Source organism: Capra hircus, chromosome 10 (assembly GCF_001704415.2).
Source record: "Capra hircus breed San Clemente chromosome 10, ASM170441v1, whole genome shotgun sequence".
Classification (NCBI taxonomy): domain Eukaryota; kingdom Metazoa; phylum Chordata; class Mammalia; order Artiodactyla; family Bovidae; genus Capra; species Capra hircus.
Genome location: NC_030817.1, coordinates 68860603 through 68873981, shown reverse-complemented (window position 1 = coordinate 68873981; position 13379 = coordinate 68860603). Strand labels below are relative to the sequence as shown.

General features: G+C 45.3%; 1 protein-coding gene across 1 annotated transcript in view; it reads right to left on the bottom strand.

Moving 5' to 3' along the window:
• RASGRP1 (RAS guanyl releasing protein 1) overlaps positions 1-1584 on the bottom strand; it is a 77470-nt gene extending 75886 nt beyond the window's left edge. The window contains exon 1 of the mRNA XM_018054476.1: positions 1352-1584. Coding sequence (XP_017909965.1) covers positions 1352-1386 — 35 coding nt within the window. The 5' untranslated portion in view covers positions 1387-1584. The remainder of the gene's footprint in view (positions 1-1351) is intronic.

Sequence of the window (13379 nt, the reverse complement as noted above, 5' to 3'; positions counted from 1 at the left end):
AAATGGCTATACATAAGCATTTATAAACCACTTTCTTTAAGGCAGGTCTAAGGGTGTTTTTCCAATCCGTAGAACCAACAGCCTCTAGTCTGTAAACGCTCATGTATTTTTAAAGGATGGTAGGCAAATGTTTCCTCACCAGCTTAACAACAACAAAAAAAGGCCGGAGAAAAACAACTTGTAAGTGTTCCCTGAGGCTACAGCTGGTTAAGGCCCTATCTAGCTTGCGGAAGGAGATTTTCAAAACTCTGAACTGATTCAGGTGCAATCCTCTCCAGCCTCAGGTACCTCAGTGGAGGTCACAATTTCGGGCTGAACTTTTTATGAAATTCAGCCCAGAAGAGTGAGGGGAGAAACAGACACAGAGAACGAAGGGAAACTCCCACAGTTTTCTTTAGTGAAAGATGGCTTTTATCGGCTTCTAGTGAGGATTTCTTCCCGTCCTGTCCCCTCCCTCCTCCCATAATACAGGCTGAAGTTAATTTACCGGAGCCCCCTCCTCTCAATCCCAGGCAGAAACAGCGCTGGACCTTCACGGGCAGGGCAGGGGAGAGCATAAGGGGCCGAGAGGTCCCCCTTTTAGTTCCAGGAGGTCCAGCAGGGCAACGCTTCCTGCTGGATGGGGCATGTCAGGTGCAAGAGTCTGCGTGTATGGAGGTGGGAAGAGCCCAGCTCGCCCGGCCCTATGCTGAGCTCAGGCAGCCGTCCGGTTCTGGCCCTTTGGGGAACAAACTCAAAGTTGCCCGGCCCTTCCGGGCCTCTTTACCCTGCCAACAGATTTTTGACTCACGGTCACTTTTCCGTCATTTTCTGTCACCCCAAGTCCCTCCTGAAACATGTCCCTAGGATCACGGCGGGTGAGGGGAGTGTAGGTTTCCCCCCAAACGGCTGCGTGCCTCGCCGACCCCTGCTCGCTGACGGCAAACGCAGTTGTCCTTCCAGACATCCGCGGAGCCGGACGGACCGCCAGGTGGCGCTGCCGGGGCCGCGGCAGGTGCGCGGGGCGCGGAAAGTCCGCGAGTGGGAGTCCCATGGGCCCAGCGCCGAGGGACCCCGGATCCAGTCGCTTACCGCGATTCCGGGTCTCGCCGGATCAACTCAGGGCGCGCGTCCGCACAACCGGGCACCCTCCCCAGCCCGTCGGGCGAGATGCGCTGGGCCACCCGGGCGCGTCCGTCCCTCGAGCCCGTCGCCCTGGACTAACCCGAGACCCCGGGAGGCCGCCGCCCTCCGCACCTCGGGCCCGCAGCTTCCTATAGGAGATGGCGCCGTGCCAGCCACCCGGCGAGGTCCCGGGGTCGTGCGCGCCGTGTCCCCCGCCCCAAGAAAGGAAACAGGCGCGCCTACTCACCGTGGAGCTTCTCTCGCTTTGCCCAGGGTGCCCATGGCCGCAGCCGCGCTCCCCGAGCCACCTCACCCAGCGCGGCCGGACTGGCTCGGCGGGGCGCGGCGCATCGCCGCAGTCACCGCCGCCGCCGCCGCCTGCCAAGCTCCTCCGCCCCGGGTCTTCTCGTCCGGGCCGCCCACCCGCCGCTCTCCCAGCTGGGCGAGCCCGACCGCGGCGCACCGCAGCACAAACTTTGTGTGAGCGCGCCCCCTCGCCCTCCTCCCTGCGCGCGCGCACACCCTGCCGCACCACCACCTGACAAGCGCTGATGGTTATCGCCCGAGGAAATGTGTGGCGCTCTTCAGCGCTTCCCCGAAACCTGCCCTCACTACTCCGTAGTCCCCGGAGGCCTGCGCCTCCCTCCACTCTCGCCTTTTGCTCCCGGTGCCTGCATCGGCCCGGGGCTGAAGTCGGAAGCGGAGCTGGAGGGGCGAGGAGGCTCAGGTGCCCTGGATCCCACCCGGCCCGCGCCAGGAGTTCGGGTGCGAGCCGGAGGAAACTGGCCTCGCTCGGTGGCTCTCAGGGCAATCCCCACCTCCTTCGCCTTCCCGAATTTCAGTCCAGGCTCCCGAAGACCCCGTATCCCCTTGCCAGCCTCTCTTGTATACATCGGAGCGCAGAGTCGAGGGTGGGGTAAGGAACGAAAACAAAGTTGTGGGTCCGCCTTAGCCTGTGCTTTTGAGTATCATCTTGTTAGTAATTAGCAACTGGGCTGGAGATACTTGTTCTGCACCCCGAGGTACACTCCAGATGCGATCCATATCAGGGGAGACGCAGCTGCGCGGCCTCTGTTGGGTATGGGACTGAAGGGCGCAGAGCTGGGGAGGAGTGTGAGAACTTTCTGACGGCAGATCTGATCACCAATGGTAAAAAGATAGTGATGACAACAGCAAATGTTGACTGAGTACCTTGTGCTTAACTGCTTTCCTCATTTACACCGTGTCCCCCAAATATCAAGAGGTCACTGTTTTAAAGATGAAAAATATTAATAGGCTTCCCATCATACAACTAGTACACACCAGAGAGAACCACGACCTGTGTTGAGATCTGGCTGACTCCCTGTAGTGGCTGCGGGACTGTCCTAATAACATACCCATTATCACGGTCACATGCCTTAACTCCAGCCTCTTTAGTAAGTTCCTTCCCAGCCATGATGCTCTGGACCTTAAAGCCTCATATGTATATGCCACCTTATCCTAAAAAGGAAATTCAAGATAGCTTACAAAGTTGCCTAATTCACCAAAAGAAGTGTATGAAATGACATGAAATGTGAAATTAAAGTACATAAAATAGAGACAGAAATGAAAGGTTGCTGATCTTTTGTTTTTTAAAATGCAACTCATAGAACAAGTGGGACCAAAGACTTTTCTTCTGGATTTTGAGTAGTCATGTTCAAAAAGGAGGCCTTGTCTAAAGTTCAATTTCTGTCAAAAAGCTGACAGAAATGCAAGACAAAAACAACAACAACAACAACAAAACAAAAACAATTGCTCATGAGATCAACTCTTCTGATGCTGAGACCAAAAAGAAGTTTGAGAATGCTCATGAACATTGGGTAACAGACCGAAGTTCTCAGTCACAGCTGTATACACAACTGAAGAATATTTGGATGCTTAATATTAAACTATGACACTCTTCCAGACTTACACTGGATATGCATATGTATATATGCTAAGATGATAAACACACCTTTATATGAATGCATAATTATATGAAAATATGTTTAAATAGACAGACTACTGGGTGTATACACATAATACTGAGCACAATTTCAGGCAGTTGCATACAGCTCTACGCCCGCAGTTCATTATGTAATAAGTACAGAAATGATTAGCTATTAGTTCACTCAAGAAACGAGTCTTGCTGAGTTTTCTAAAGAAAGAGGCCTACATCTGCCTAGGAAGTTGCTCTTTCTCAGGCTTCCTAAGAGCTGTGCATTCTGCCTGCACCTGACTAGGTTTCTGGGCCCAGCTGAACTCTTTGAAGGGGCTTTCTGGTTGTTCCTACTTGAGCAATTCGTCTTTTCCAAACACCTTAAAAATCAGATGTTAGCTCCATCTCTTTATTCATCTTCAGCCATGTGGTTAGTCTCCCTGGTCCTGTCTGAGGCGCCTCTGACCTCAGGAACAAAGCACTCCTTTACTTATGTTCTCTTATCCTTTTTTCTGCTTCTCTAAACAACCCTCTGATGGGCAGTAGTCAATGTCTCCGTAACAGCTGAGAAAATTTGGGGCCCACTGTCGTCTTCTGCTTACCCTTTGGGTAAGGTCATTCCTTGGGATCCTTTCTCTGATATTCTTTCTTCTCCCAACCAGAGGCTCTTCAATGATATCCCTGGACCTTTTGCTCAGCTTTTTGTATCTGAGAAGCCTCTGCCACTAAAAATGCCTGCTCTCGTCAGATTTTCTAAATGACCCACTACTCAAATTAGATGTTTTTTTTTTCCCCCAAATTAGGTATTTTCAATTTCTTCTATGACTTCAGCAGGACCCAAATGACTCCTGAGTCTGGATATCTAACCTTGATATCTAACATCCCAAAACATGTTTCCAACTGGTCGCCTCCTTGAATTGTCCCTCAAGGTTTCCTCTCCATCTCCACCCCCACGTTTTGGCCCCAGTTATCTCTAAACCTGAACATGTGTCATAGCTTCATAAATGGCCTTCCTAGGCCGTGGCACCCCACTCCAGTACTCTTGCCTGGAAAACCCCATGGACGGAGCAGCCTGGTGGGCTGCAGTCCATGGGGTCGCGAAGAGTCGGACACGACTGAGCGACTTCACTTTCACTTTTCACTTTCATGCACTGGAGAAGGAAATGGCAACCCACTCCAGTGTTCTTGCCTGGAGAATCCCAGGGACGGGAGAGCCTGGTGGGCTGCAGTCCATGGGGTCGCAGAGAGTCGGACTCGACTGAAGTGACTTAGCAGCAGTTCTCTAATCCTTTTTTCCTGTTTTCAGAATTACCTGATCATGTCATTTCTTTGTTTCCAAACTGCTGAGGAATTCTCCGGTTGCCTACAGAATAAAAGACAAAGTTCTTAACGTTGCTCACCTTCACAACTAACCAAACCTGTTCTGCCTGGCAGGTACCTGACCTCTTAGGTCATGGCCTGGTCACTGCCGTAATTGCTGTGCCCTTGCAAGCCTCAGTGCTTTTGCTCCTGTACTTGCTCCCACCTGCCATCTCTTTTCACCTAGATGCACAAAGGCACAGTTATACCAAACTCGTATCAAACTGGCAATTCGACCTATAGAACACACACAGGGCTGCTTCCCAGGGGCAGAGGGATTAAAAACCCACCTTGCAGAATCTGCCTGATGACTGGTTAGGCTTGGAGAAGCTATTGTCTGCCAGAGCTTCCACTATGTGGTCTAACATTTTTTCCATCCGTTTGAGACACGTTCACTGGTTCCCTACTGAAGTGTCAATGCTTGGCGTTGAGAATCTGAAGGAGACCAGGACAGACAAGAGCCTTGTTCACATTATCTTACACGTCTAATAAATAGACAGTATCCAAGTCCAAGTATGCCATGATGTAACATCCTGATTTCCAGAAGCTGCCCCTGCAGTCGGGTTACCCCTGCCCTCATGGGACACCATGGGCTATTGAGGTGCCCACATGCATCAGTGAAGACAGAGCCGCCATTTACAGGTGGCTCAGACGGTAAAGCGTCTGTCTGCAATGCTGGAGACCCGGGTTCAATCCCTGGGTCGGGAAGATCCGCTGGAGAAGGAAATGGCACCCCACTCCAGTACTATTGCCTGGAAAATCCCATGGACAGAGGAGCCTGGTAGGCTACAGTCCATGGGGTTGCAAAGAGTCGGACACGACTGAGCGACTTTAGTCAAGTCCATCAAGCACTACAGGAGAGTGAAGACAGATGGAGACGGAAAAGGAGGGAGGGGATGTGGCACCACCATTTCCTCCTTTGCTGAGTTGAGCTTCTGTTTCTGAGTTGGGAGAATTGGCCTCAGTATTTTATTATTGCGACTGGCTGCCCTGCAGGGAACACTGCATTCCTGTCGCTGCTCACCTTGACCAAAGCTAGAGAAACTGTCCATGTGAGAAGCAGCTTCATGTGCTACGGGCCTGTAGTTTGGCGCCTTGCGGTTGGACTCCCGCAAGATTCTTTGTCCTCAGCATCTTCTTGTGGGTGCAGCCCATGGTTTTCTGAAAGTCTCTCCATCCACGGGCCAGCTCTTCTGGAGAGCATTCTATCTTCCTCAGGTACCCCCAGGATTCTCCGTAGGGAGTTTGATGAATGTCATGTAAATGATATTTTCAGATAAATCACCCCATACCTAGACTCTGCGCATATCCACTTTTGTTTTCAGCTGAAGGATGCTGCTTGTCTTTGTTGAAGTCCCTTCCCAGAGGCCTAAGCTCCCTTACAAGTCATATTTCTTTACATCATGGAGCCCATATTTTTCATTTGATTTTGGAATTGTTTCAGGATATTAACAAACAAATAGAGATATATGTTGTCTCATGGATTTTGCTCTTAGGGGGATGGGGGTCCCTGGAAAACTGAACAGAGGAGGGAAGGGATCCAAATTGTGCTTTACTGGGTCTGGCTGCTGAATTCCAAAGTGACTCATGGAAAGTAAGGGCAGGAGGTTCTCCGTGGAAGGGACCTTCATAATTTTCAGCTTCTGGGTCTGCCCAGTTGGTGGTTGTCAAACAGTTTTTAGTATTACTCCGTGGTGAGAAGTGTACTATCACATTTTACACTCTGTGACTCAGATGTACATTTGTGCTATGCGTCAAACTGAAACACAAGTTGTGTGAAACACGACCCTTTCAAAAATTTTTTAAATGGTATTAAAAAACAAATGCAGATCAGGACCCCTAACATTGATCCATCAGTCGGATGGGATCATATTATACAAAATGCAGTTCCAAGGCTTCCTCTCATGATAATAATACATCTCAATAGTTATCTCTGGGAAAGGGGAGCTAGGTGACACTGAGTAGAGGGACTGTTGCTTTCCATTGTTTCCCCTTCTGTAACTTTCATTTTTGTATTGTGCGCAAGCATCTAATCCATCAGTAAATCCTATTTTGAATCATTCTGGCATAGAATTTCTTGCTTTCTGATGCTGGCCCAAATGGAAAAAAAAAAAAAATACAGAGGCTGAGACCAGGAAAGGTAACTTGTCAGTGAAACTGATTTGTTCAAGTTTATATATATATATATATATATCAAAAAGTATGTTTTCCACAAATACTTGGGAGACAGAATAGCACAGCAGTTCAAAGTGTGAGCTCTGGAGTTAGACTGATTTTGAATTGCAGTCCTCATGCTTCCTTTGCAAGTTAACTTTTCTAGCCTCAGTTTCCATACCTGTAAAAATGGGTACAAACAAGCCCTACCTATGCAATTTTGCTAATGATTACATGACACGGTTCATGCCTGGCATGGACTGACCACTGTGGACACATTGATGTTTTTAGTGCCTGGTTACAGGGACATGAGGTGAATGTTTCAGTAACCTAGTGTTTTGCCACGTTGAAGGGATACCTGCCCTCGTCTTGGTTGATGGGGAGCCGACTTCTCAAAGGAAGTGAGGTGTGGGTTAAGATATAAAGGATGAGATGAATAGTGAACCAAAGAGAAGTGAGGAGCGAGAAGAGGTGAGGCGAGGCTGGTGTTTCAGAGACAAGGAAGATGCAGAGGTAAGGAGGAAGCAGAGCCTAGGGCTTTGCTCTAACTAAACACAGGAACTTACTCTGATTCTCTCCCACTCCCTGCTGATACATAAATAAGGCTCTCAAGTCTGACAATCTCACTGCCTTTGCAGAAATCGAGAGGTTTCTCATCTTGAAGAATCCCATGTGAGCTCCTTGAATCCCTTGCTCCACTTTAGATGTGATTCAATTAAGGCTACTTCCCAAGTTTACCTTTCATTGCTTGAGCTGAGCACCACTGCAGAGGGCTGAGTTAATTACCATTCAACACTGAGCTTCTTTTCAAATGGCTGCCCTGCAATCAGAACAGCAACAGTTGAAAAGCTAAAACTAGTTTAGTAATGCAACTGCTATTTTTAAAATCCCTATTGTGCACCCAGCACCACCCTAGCACTAATACTACTTAATCACTTAACACCTACAAAGACACAGGTAAAAGCTTGAAAAAAAAAAAAAAAGTTAATAGAAAGATTCGAATGGCCTGGACCAACCAAAGGATGTGGTTTTCTGAATACAAAAACTGTTTAATATGCATTCAAAAAAGTGCTGTGATAAGCATAGTATTGAAATGAAAACTCCTGAGTATTAATAAAGACACTGCATGTGAGCAATGGAGAAAATAATTGTAAATTAATATAGGTGGGTGCTTCTCATTCTCACACTGGGATCATCAGCAGACACGTGCTTAGTCCTTAAGGGTCTAGAAGACTTTTTTCCCTTTAAAAGGGGTCATATTTAAGAAATAGTAAAGTAGGCTGCTTCACACACCACTTACATTTTTACCAATTGATCTGACAGTGTTGGTTACCCCAGCACACTCCTCTATGCCAAAGCCTAGTTTTCCATCCCACATGGGGTGTTGTGTCTTTTTATTCAGTTGGAATCTTTGTTGTGGGAATAGAGAGTGAAACTCTCATAGGCAGATAACACATCTAGGAAAGTATAAATTGGGATGGAATAGTCTGGCTTGCCTGACTCTGACATTACCTCTGGATGTAGAGTTATGAAGTGAGCCCAGCTAAAGAAGAGTGTGACTTAATCTTGTAGGCAGACTTAACCCCTGTATCCCCTTGCTAAAGAGATGGTGTTTCACAAATAATCAAGTCACACCCAAGAGAGCAACATAAAATTAGAAGTGCATTGATTAAAAAACAAAGGTGAAGGCTTACATTTCCTCCAAGTATTGATCAAGATTGATCTGCCACCATGTCTAATTGGCAACAGACTCAAACACTTTGGTTGAAGTAATTTCTTGGCATTCGTTCAACTGAAAGCCAAAATTTACTGTAAAAGGAAACTATCTTCTTATTTTGTGTTGTTTTGTTTCTGCACCTTACATCAAACTGAGAAAACTTCCCTCTGAACTGTGTGTGCAGCTGGGGGAGTCAGCCTGGTGGCTTCATAAGTATAAATAGAGACCTAACTGTCAACCAAGGCAGTCAACCAAGTGTTCAGCTTAATTGATTTTTAAACTAAATCAATCGGTGAAAAAGATTGCCATATGTTGTGATAAATCCAATCAGTGCCCATTTATGTGTGATTTTCAAGTCCCCAGAAATGAGGTTTTGCTTCCTGAGGAAGGTTACCTCATGCTGGCTCTCAATTTGGCTCATGCAGGTGTGTTCCCAAGGCAGTGGTATTGCTCTGACATTGCCTGTCTTTGGATGGAAGTGTGAAGAAGTCTGGGTTAGACTTGTTATGGAAAGAGACAAGTTCTATATTATCAATATTGCAATTGTTTAAAAATTCCTCTTTTCTAAAAAACTGAAGTATAATTGATTTACAATGTTGTGTTAGTTTCAGATGTACAGCACAGCAATTCAGTTACACCCATATATACACATATACATATATGTATCTGTTTTTCAGATTCTTTTCCCTTATAGGTTGTTACAAAATACTGAGTATAGTTCCTTGTGCTATATAATAAAACCCTATTAAAAATCTAAATTGCTGTGACTTTTGTTCTGTACCAGCCAGAGGAAGCACATGGGTCATGTAGGAGGTGGGGTCCAGGTGGGTGAGTTTGCCCCAGGTTCTCCCCACCTTGGACCACTCTAAACTAAATAGGAGTGGCAGGGCCACAGTGTGATATCTGGGGGCTCCTTCTTCAATACAAATATATTTTAAAATAAATTCTATGATTGCATTGGCATAAAGATGAATAGAATCCAGATCAGATTCGTTATTATACATACAATCTTTGGTTTTTTAAAACTAATGAAAACCTTTCTGTGGGCGCCTCTAAGTATTGCAAGCTCTCAGCCCCATACCTCCTGGATGAGTCGGCCCTGGGAGTGAGCCTGGTTCCCTCGTGAAAGATAGAGTGCTCTTTCCTGGCTCTGAGAGAGTAGTGGTTTCTGGCTTTTAGGAGATGTTGGTATAAAAAAAGGGGAAAAGTGAGTTTCAAGGAGGGACTCCCTCTGTCCCATTTGAACATACACTAGGCAGGCATATGAAAGGTGACCTGTAGGGCAGTGAGGTGAGAAATGGCATGGAAAGTGGAGGTTTGCCTGGGGACGAGAAATAAAACTAGGGGCTTTGCAGGGTCATTCAAGGCCACAGGGCCTAGCTTGGAGGAAGCAAAAACAGTATTTACTCACCAAGTGGCTGCTGGTGTAGGGAAAAACAAATACTAGTTCTGTGCCAGAGAGTAAGTACCTACTGCTTTCATGTTAGACCTGGACTTGGTACTAGAGTACTCAGAGACCCAGCCAGAAAGGACCTAGCAGCCCTTGGTCTATTGCAGAAAGCAGGTTAGACCACTGGGAACAATGGGTCGGCAGTGAAAACAACCAACAAACTAAACCAAAAGGGGTCAACTTACATCTTAAGCTACGCGGAGCTGGATTCTACGATCAAACAGAATGTTTTTTATTTTTTTCCGTTTATCCTAGATTCCTCATGCTGATTCTATGAGCTGACATATTGAGCACTTCCTACATGTCAAGTACTGAGCCAAGAAATAAGTACACATTATTTCACATCATCCTTGCAAAAAGACTTTATGATGATTTACCATAGTTGTTCTCACTTTATATAGATGGTGGGGTCGCGGGAGGTTTAAGGCTGAAAAAGGTTAAGTGACTCACCCAAAAACACACAACTAGTAATATGTGAGGCTGGGTTTCAATTCAGTGTGATTTTGGAGCCCAAGCTTATCACCATTTAGTTACACCTCCCACTCATGATATATTAGATTTTTCACTCAAAACAGTTGAGTTCGTTGGCTATAACCTATTAGAAAATTCTGGGTGAGGTAAAGAGGATCAGTAACCAGAACTAACCATATTGTTCATGGCCTCAATGAAGTGTTGAGCTTTCAGCTGTCTTATCAACCACAAGTTATAAAACAGAGCATCAAAGATCAAAATTTTGGTTGAGTGACACTGCTCCTTTAGAGCTCAAACTAGAACTGCCTCTAAAAAGATTTGGCCATTGGTTAGGGGAGGGAAAGCCAATGAATTAAGACTTCTTCAGGCTCATGTTTTCACTTTGAGCCATATGAAAAGTGAAAGTATAACTATTGTCAATGTGCTATTAATGCATTGGTCAGGGGCTTGTTACCTTATTATGTCACTTCTCAGATAACGTGTACTACATCTCTTGTGTACGTGCGTCTCTGCATCTGTGAATGTTTCCTTAGCAGACTGGGCTAAAAATGCAGTTCCTACTATGATTTCTTCCCCATGATTCCTTGTCTAGAGATTTTGGTCTTCTCTTGAAAAAAAAAAAAAAAACCAAGTAATTGTTGTATCAAGTGATTCAAGCATTATTCCTTCAGGCTTTCTTACTACAACCCGAGAGCTCTGATTTGTTTGCTTGTTTGTTCATTCGTGCAAATAGAGTTTTAGCTCATCATTATACTTCAAATAAAGATCTCATAACTGAGTTACTATTGGAACTGTACTCCAGTCTTAAAATTTACCCTCAACAGGTGTGGATATCTTTCTGAGGTGCTAATATGAGTTTAGTCATTTGGTCTAACCTGTCAAATTGGGAGTGAAGACTGATTCTGACTTTTGGTGTTTAGATTATGTTGTGTAGTTCCTCAGTTTCCCATCCTTTCCTGGAACATCCCAGAAAGCCAAGGTTCCCCGGATCCCCCCTCCTTGTTGTCCCACGTAGTATGCCTACAGCTTCTGATGCAGATTTGGACGCTGAAGAAGAAGGGACTCTTGCCTACCTTGATCTCAACACAGAGCAATTGCATGCTGGGAAGTTCCTGACTCAGTGGTGCTGCTGCTTCTCCTGTTTCTCAGCCTCTCTGGGAGACTCACAGGTGACACATCAATTTCTCTTCCTTGCTATTTCCATCAGTGTCTCACCTTTCCTTTTACTCTTCCAAGACATCTGAGGACCACTTCTTATTTTACTCTTCTGCCTAATGTGATGTCTAGGATCTCTGCCAGCCCCAAGTGCATGTGTGCATGTTAAGTCGCTTCAGTCGTGCCTGACTCGGTGTGACCCTATGGACTGTGGCCTGCCAGGCTCCTCTCCATGGAATTCTCCAAGCAAAAATACTGGAGTAGGTTGCCATGCCCTTCTCCAGGGAATCTTCCTGATCCAGAAACTGAACCCTGGTCTCCTGCTTTGCAGGTGGATTCTTTACCATCTGAGCCACCAGGGAAGACCACCAGCCCCAAGAGCGCATGCCAAATCCTGCCCTTACAAACACTGGAACCCACGCAGGAAGGGTTAGATGGCCAACCGTCCAAGATGCCTGTAAAATGGGGGCTGGAGATAAGGAAGTACGTGGAGACACATCAAGTAGGAAGCCTTGCCTACTTTCCAGCTTCTGTTACAAAGAAGCATGATGGGTTCAGCCTCCTGAAAGCTTAGCTATGCCCCATCCTATTTCATCCTCCCGGGAAAGAGTTTTTCCTCCTGTGTTTTTTCTCTTGTCACTTGGAGGCAGGGGGTTGAGCTGCCTGAAGTTGACAGCAGTCTTAATATTTGTTACACCATGACTTTACTAAGGCTGGTAGGCATCTGAGAGTCAGGGCTTGGCTTTTGATTCAGACTCTCAAGACCCAGTGTTTTTAGCAGATGGAGCTCTTTCTGAACAGCAAGTCATTGTTGAGTGACATGGATAGGACCAGGGCTAAAGGAAATTAGGGTTTCAAAAGACTGTCTAAAACAAAAGACCTTTCTGTCCTTGGTATTCAGGATTTCATCCCTCTCTGAACCAAGGTTGCCCATTTTGCTGGGAGAAAGTACATGAAACTCTGCTGTCTGGAATCCAAGCACACTCTGATTTGCAGGTCAGCCACCATAGGAGAGGTGCCAAAAAGTTGCTTGCCATAAAGTTCATCAGGAAAAGGAAGAAATCAATAACCCTTTCGAGTCTTATCTGCACTTACTCTCACCTTGTATTTCATGAAGGGCGTGGCTGTCACTACAGGTGCAAATCAAACAAAAAATAACATCATTCCAGTATCTTTGATGAATACAGATGCAAAAATTCTCAACAAAATATTAGCAAAGAGAATTCAACAACACATTAGAAAAATCACACACCACACCCGAGTTGGATTCATCCCAAGGACACAAGCATGGTTCAACATATGCAAATCAATTAGTGTGATATTCTACTAAATAAAAGATGAAAACCATGTGATCAACTCAACAGATGCAAGAAAAGCATTCAATAAAGTTCAAATACATTCATTATAAAAACTCTTACCAAAATGAGCACAGGGAAAACATATCTCAACATAATAAAAGCTATTTATGGCAGTCTCACAGCCAATATAATACTCAACAATGAAAAGCTAAAAGCCTTCTGGCTAAAATCTGGAATAAGACAAGGATGTTCACTTCTCTTTAACATAGTGTTGGAAGTCCTAGTCACAGCAATCAGATAAGAAAAAGAAATAAAAGGTATTCGAATTGGTAGAAAAGAGGTAAAGTCATCATTTCATGCAGAGGACATGATACTATATATAAAAAACATGAAAAATACTAGAACTGATAAACTAATTCATCAAGGAAGCAAGATGCAAGATTAACATACAGAATTAGTTGCATTTCTTTACATTAACAATAAAATAACAGAAAGGGGATGTAAAAAAAAAATTCCTTTTAAAATCATATCAAAAAATACTTACAAATAAACCTCATCAAGGAGGCGAATGACTTTTATGCTGAGAACTACAAAGTATTAGTAAAGAAAATTGAAGATGACTCAAAGAAATGGAAAGATATCCCATGTTCTTGCACTTCAAGAATTAACTAGAGTCTTTTTGTGTTTTTTTGGTTGCACCTCGTGGCATGTGGGATCCTAGTTCCCCAATCAGAG